The sequence below is a fragment of the Teleopsis dalmanni genome, unplaced genomic scaffold (genome assembly GCF_002237135.1).
Source record: "Teleopsis dalmanni isolate 2A unplaced genomic scaffold, ASM223713v2 unscaffolded_contig_1264, whole genome shotgun sequence".
NCBI classification, from domain to species: Eukaryota; Metazoa; Arthropoda; class Insecta; order Diptera; family Diopsidae; genus Teleopsis; species Teleopsis dalmanni.
Window position 1 is genome coordinate 2266 of NW_024032646.1, and position 7171 is coordinate 9436.

General features: G+C 37.0%; 1 protein-coding gene across 1 annotated transcript; it reads left to right on the forward strand.

The window, feature by feature from the left end:
* Positions 1 to 2904: 2904 nt before the first annotated feature.
* LOC119664001 lies at positions 2905 to 6841 on the forward strand (the record flags this gene model as incomplete). Its single annotated transcript, XM_038073586.1, has 3 exons — positions 2905 to 3244; positions 3336 to 4598; positions 4674 to 6841. Coding segments are annotated over exons 1-3 (3771 nt in total), but the record flags the coding sequence as incomplete, so codon positions are not given.
* Between the last annotated feature and the right edge of the window lie 330 nt (positions 6842 to 7171).

A 7171-nucleotide genomic window follows, 5' to 3' on the forward strand; every position in this document is an offset into this window, starting at 1 on the left:
ATGAACTTGTATAAGTTCTGGAACAATAAACAACAAACTATACTAACAAAAGTCAAGGGCTCGCAGAATATACGTATTTAAGTTGAACACAGCGCTTCTCAGTATTACAATAGTATATAATATTTTATGTATATTATCTATTTATATATTATTTAAATGTTATATTATTTTTAATGTTATAATACGTTTTTTAATATTTTAATTACAATTCGTATTTATTATATTTTAAACGTTATTTTAACTGAACGAGAAAATTGTAAAAATTATTAGAAATGTGAGTACGTACGAGAGTTCATTTGTTTACTAGAAGTAAACAAATTTTGTAAAGAAACCTTCTAAGCATTTATTGCCCAATAATTAATTAGGTGTGCCTACTACTTGAAATGGTTTTTATGATTAATTTGAACTTCAGAATTCCCCGCTTCTATCAGATAGAATATGAGCATAATTTTAATTATCATTGAATCTCTGTGTAAGTTTTGGAGTTGATTCATCTATTTCAATGAAATGAACTCAATGAGAAGGTAAGTTCGGATTTTATGCAAGACGAGTATTAGATATATTAATTTAAAACTTTTATGTAGATATATATATCGTATATAAAACAACTAGAAAATCAAACAAAACTCATGTGAATAACCTGCAAAATTTTAGGGTGTTTTTAATTTAATTTAGTGATTGAATCTTTTTTAATGACAAATTTTTATTTTTGTTAAGAACAATTTCGCACAATTGCAAAATATCAGGAAATTCTTTTCAAAGACGTGAGATTATATTTCTAGAAGTCTTTTTGTTATTGATATATATATGTATATATAAATAAATCATAATGTCTGCAAATTTGTAGATGAAGGATTCCCCTCTATGATGTGAGTGCTTTAAACCAGTGTGCAGTATAAGATATTTAACTATTTTATAAGAAAACAACTGTTACTCCGCCTCCTACTAAAATAAATAATGAATTGAATTTATAATTTAATTAACAAATACGTAACGAACGATTTAAACATTTGTATTATTAGTTTTAATTTTTAGGTTGATTTAAATGTGTGTTTGTTTAGAGCGGTTAAAGTCAAATTGTTAATATTGTAGGATTCTGTAGAATTATTAATTGATGTGTTATATGATTTATATATTATAATTTATTATATTTTAATCTATTGTAAATCATATTGTATAATTAAATTATTATAATTAATATATTATATAATTCATATATATATATAATATTTTATATGGTTAATATATGGTTAATTAATTTATCTAACTAACCCTGTATAAGATGTAATCAAACCAACGGTTCTAAGTCTTGTTTTATAGCCTTTTGTTTTTTGCGCTCGAGATGAGCAAATTTTATTGTTATATTTTTTGGCTACAAGTAAACTCCGTTGGTTTGATTCTGTCTCTTGTTTTTCGATCGCGAACGTGTCAACACACGGGTACACATAAAAAAGTGATTAAACAATCAATAACCGAAATTGTATAAATTCAATTGTATAAATTAAATGAAATCAAACCCCAATTATAACACGTTTATAATTTACATTGTGTTAAAGAAATTGAAATAAAGATCATAAAACCTAATTATAAAAACGCTTATAATTTACATTGGCGACCGTGACAGGACTTTTTGCAATTTTAATAGTGGTTATTAATCTCCAATTTGTTAAAAAATCTAAATATTACCCACGTGTGGTAATCATTTTTTTTTATTAAGTTTGTAATCATTAGTGTACGCGTGTGTGCATTTCTTCCACACGGCTATTCTGTGGACTGTCGAACGTATATACTATTGTGCAATTGGTGGTTCTCGGTTTAGGTCCGCTAACCTCAAACCAGAACCTCGTGTCCGCATCAAGATCGCGCTCGACATTACAACAACAAGATACCTTTACTTGTTGATTGTACATACTTTCGCTGTTATTGTTTTTGGTTAATTTGTAACCATTAAAGTGCGCGTGTGAATATTTCTTCTAACCAGTTATATAGCTAACGCGTGCTAACCATTATAATATATCGTACATCTATATATATATTACCTATGTACTATCGTACGTATATACTCTTGTGCAATTGGTGGTTCTCGGTTTAGGTCCGCTAACCTCAAATCAGAACCTCGTGTCCGCATCAAGGTCGTGCTCGACATTTAAAATAACAACAACAAGCTATCTTTACTTGTTGATTGTACATACTTTCGCTTTTATTGTTTTTGGATAATTTGTAACCATTAATGTGCGCGTGTGAATACTTTTTCTAACCAGCTATATAGCTAACGTGTGCTAACCATTATAATATATCGTACATCTATATATATATTACATATGTACTATCGTACGTATATACTCTTGTGCAATTGGTGGTTCTCGGTTTAGGTCCGCTAACCTCAAAATAGAATCTCGTGTCCGCATCAAGGTCGTGCTCGACAGTTAAAATAACAACAACAAGCTATCTTTACTTGTTGATTGTACATACTTTCGCTTTTATTGTATTTGGTTAATTTGTAACCATAATGTGCTCGTGTGAGTATTGCTCCTAAACGGTTATATATCTAAAGTGTGCTAACTTTAATAATATCGTACATCTGTACATATATACTATATACTATCGTACGTGTGTACTATTGTGCATTCTATGGTTCTCGGCTTAGGTTCTGCTAAGCGCCAAATAGAACCTCGTGTCCGCATCAAGGTCACGCTGAACAATTACAACAACAACAACAAGTAAACTTACTTGTTGATTACTGGTTAATATTTGCTTCCAATCAGTAAGTGTGCGGGTCGTCAACGTCGCGTCTGACAACAACCACCGTAAGAGCAGTTCAATTTCGGAAAGCTCACTGTTGCTATTGTGACTTTTCGACTTCGTCAAATCCTTTGCTGTTCTCAAGTATCTACAACTGTTTCAATGGCAACGGCAGAGCCAACCACTACGGCAGAACTGTCAGAACTAAAACAACAGCGAGCCTCGACGAAAGCGAGTATTTCAAGAATCAAGGCGTTCGTCAAGGGAAAGAGTAATTCGCTCTCACAACCAGAACTGAAATGTCGACTAGGTATTTTAGAATCATATTTTAAACAAATCTTAGCTTTTCAGACGTTGATCGAGAAATTAGATGCAACTGACTCAGCTAGAGATGAATTAGAAGACCTATACGTTTCCACCAAAGTATTAATCATGTCTCAACTGCAGGAAGAGGCCCACAATGCATCAGTGCTAGACGTAACAGCAATGATGCCCACCTCAAGTAAAAAAATTACCACTGTTAAAATTACCTACATTCAGTGGTAAGTACTCGGATTATAACAATTTTATTAATTCGTTTCTCCAAATCATAGATCGCGAAATATACCTCACAAATATTGAAAAATTTAATCACTTACTGAATTGCCTTACTGGTCAAGCTCTAGAGACAGTACAGGCATTTCCTATTTCGAATGAAAACTATCCAAAGGCTCTGGAGAGGCTTAAATCGCGCTATGACAATAATAGCCTAATCTTCGCCGAAAATATCGCGACACTATTTGATCTACCAGCAGTATCGGGTCAGTCAAGCCAACAACTTCGTAGTCTGGTAAACAATGCATCCGCTTTGTATGGTTCACTCTGTTCGCTAGGTACAGAGAAACAAATATGTGAGGCTCTACTTATCTCGCTAATCATGCAAAAAACGGACGCAATTACACGTAGGAAATGGAATGAATCGCGTAACTTTGACACATTACCCAGTTGGGAAGATTGCTCAAAATTGTTGGATAGACACTGCCAGTTTCTCGAATCACTTGACAGTGGAAACGGCAATCAGTCATCATCACAACGTAAACCTAATAGTCTTAACTCCAAGACTAACAGACGCTCAAAACAATACGCATTTGTTGCATCTACATCTAGCAATTCTTGCTCATTTTGTTCTAGCAATGAACACCTAATACAGAATTGTCATCGTTTTAAGGCACTGGAGGTGGTTCAAAGATTTGAAAAGGTGAAGAGCCTAAAACTCTGCATAAACTGCTTATCGCCACGCCATCATGTGGTTAATTGTACATCAACGTTTAAATGTAAGGTTTGCGCAAAGCCACATCACACTCTCTTGCATCATTCGCAATTGCCAACGAATATTAAGAGCGCGGGATCATCACGACGCACAGAACACGCTGCTATGCCCAACGACAACGTTGCCAGCCATTCCCATCTTAATATGTCATCGGCCGAGCAAATAATTCTTGCCACGGCATTGGTTTTAGTGAAGGATTCATCGGGAAGTTATCAAGTGGGTAGAGCCTTACTTGATTCATGCTCTCAGGTCAACTTCATAACGGAGGAGTTTTCAAAGAAGCTTAGTTTAGCAAAACATAAACATCGGTTGCATGTTTCCAGTATTGGTAGTTCGTTGACCAACATTAAGTATCAGACGCTCACATCAATCAAATCTCGTCATTCAAATTTTGAACTTGCTTTAAACTTTGGTATTACGAATCACATCGCATATCAACCAAGTTCTGAAATCGATATATCGTCGTGGAAGGTTCCACCAAATACACCTCTCGCCGATGAGCAATTCTTTAAATCCAAGCGCGTTGATCTTTTGCTTGGAGCTGAAAGTTTCTTTGATATTTTGTCTGTCGGTCAAATCAAACTAGGTGAAAATCTTCCAGTACTTCAAAAAACACTATTAGGATGGATTGTATCTGGCAAGTACAAGGGTCAGCCATTTGCATCACCAGCAGCAAAATGCCTATTATCAGTTGAAGATACAGTCTCCGATCAATTAGAAATGATGTGGAAGATAGAGGAAGTGCAATCGGCTTCAAAATCATGGTCACCAGCACATGTTGCGTGTGAGTCATTATATCGTGAAACGGTTCACCAAAATGCGATGGGAAGAATTGTCGTTCGGTTACCATTCAAAGATTCACCAGATTGTCTTGGTTTGACACACAATATCGCCTTGCGCCGTTTTTATTCTGTAGAACGGCGATTGTCATCTAATCGTGCACTGAAGCAAGACTATCAAGAATTCATGAAACAATATCGAGAGCTCGGACACATGACGCGTGTTGAGACTCCGAAAACCAACGAACCTCATTATTATATCCCTCATCATTGTGTTTTAAAACCGTCGAGCACTTCGACCAAGCTGAGGGTGGTTTTTGATGCGTCATGTTCAACAACTTCGCAACGTTCATTAAATGATATTCTACTGGTCGGCCCGACAATTCAGCCGGAGTTATACTTGTTGCTACTTCAATTTCGTTTGCACCGATATGCCTTGACGGCTGACATTGTTAAGATGTACCGACAGATACTGATAGATGAACCAGATCGAAAATTCCAATATATTTTTTGGCGAGATACGGAGTCCGATCCTGTTAGTACTTACGAGTTGAATACAGTCACTTATGGTACTGCATCAGCACCTTTCCTAGCAACCAGGAGTTTGCAGTATTTGGCGGACAAATTTGAAACACAATACCCAATAGGCGCTGCACTCATTAAATCATCGTTCTTTGTCGACGACTTCTTAGGTGGAGCAGATTCCATTGATCAACTCACCAATATCAGACATCAGTTAACGGCCATTCTACAGAAGGGTTGCTTCGATCTTGACAAATGGCATTCAAACCATCATGACTTCATCAGCGATACTACAACAAAGAGTTTGAATCTTGATACAGATACAGTCACCAGCGCTCTAGGCATCAAGTGGCACCAAATGCAAGATGTTTTCCTATTTTCGTTTAATGCGCAACCAGGTCATATTGTAACAAAACGCACCATCTTATCCCTTGCGTCTTCATTATTCGACCCGCTTGGATTACTAGCACCGATCATACTCGTAGCCAAAATTATGATGCAAGAATTGTGGCTTTTGCGTGTGGACTGGGACGAGTCAGTCCCTCAAAATCTTCACTCAGCTTGGAAAACATTTATTCAAGATCTTACAACGCTTTCATCGGTTAAGGTGCCGAGATACTGCCTATTCATAAACTATCAACAGGTTGATGTACACGGTTTCTGTGACGCTTCAATACGCGCATATGGTTGCTGTATATTTCTCCGATCACAAAACACATCAGGTAAGGTGACGGTCAGGCTATTCACTGCAAAATCCCGTGTGGCACCTATAAAGCGGAAGTCGCTACCTAAACTAGAACTCTGTGGTGCCTTACTTCTTGCCAAACTGTATCAGAAGGTCCAACCAATATTTGCGCAATTTAAGGGTGAAACGTTTTTTTGGACTGATTCACAGATTGTATTACATTGGTTGAAGCAGCACTCATCAACCCTGTCTGCATTCGTTGGCAATCGAGTAGCGGAAATTCAAGATATTACCGCAAATGGGCAATGGAGACACGTTCCTACCCAATCCAACCCGGCAGATGTTGTGTCGCGCGGCTGTAACATCCGCCAATTATCAGAGTCTTGTTGGTTTACGGGGCCGGAATTTTTGTTACTCGCTGATAAATACTGGCCGCATTTGAAATGTCACAACCTGGATATGGAAGAAGTCAATAAAGAGACGCGAAAGGTTGTATTCGTTAACACAAATGAAGACAACTACGTATTACAGGTATTGTCAAGATATAGTTCATACACTAAGATGCTACGAGTAATAGCGCAGGTACAGCGTTTTTATCATGTAACCAAGAATAAATTGAAGAACGGAGAATGTACCCTCCAACCTATTCAGCTACAAAAGGCATTGCACTGTATTATTTGGGTCATCCAACAGCAATTCTTCGAAATTGATATACAACGCCTACAACGAGGGAACCCAGCCGAAGGTACATTAAAGCATCTAAATCCCTTCCTGGACAATGTATTCGGTTATCAATTACTAAAGGTGGGAGGTCGCCTCGAGCTGAGTGACATCTCAGTAGGCCAACGTCACCCTATTTTGTTGCCGAAGGGCTGTTATTTTGTGGAACTTTATGTTCGGCATATACACTTGTGCAACTATCATGCAGGCGCAAAAGCACTAATTGCCCTTACTCGACTAAACTTCTGGATAATTAATATTCGAGAAATTGCATGCCGAGTCGTGCACTCGTGTATTCACTGCGTGCGTTATAAACCCAAACTACTTAATCAAATGATGGGTAATCTCCCAATCGAACGCCTCACTCCAAGCCGTCCATTCGCGCGTACTGCGGTAGATTTTTGCGGTCCGATA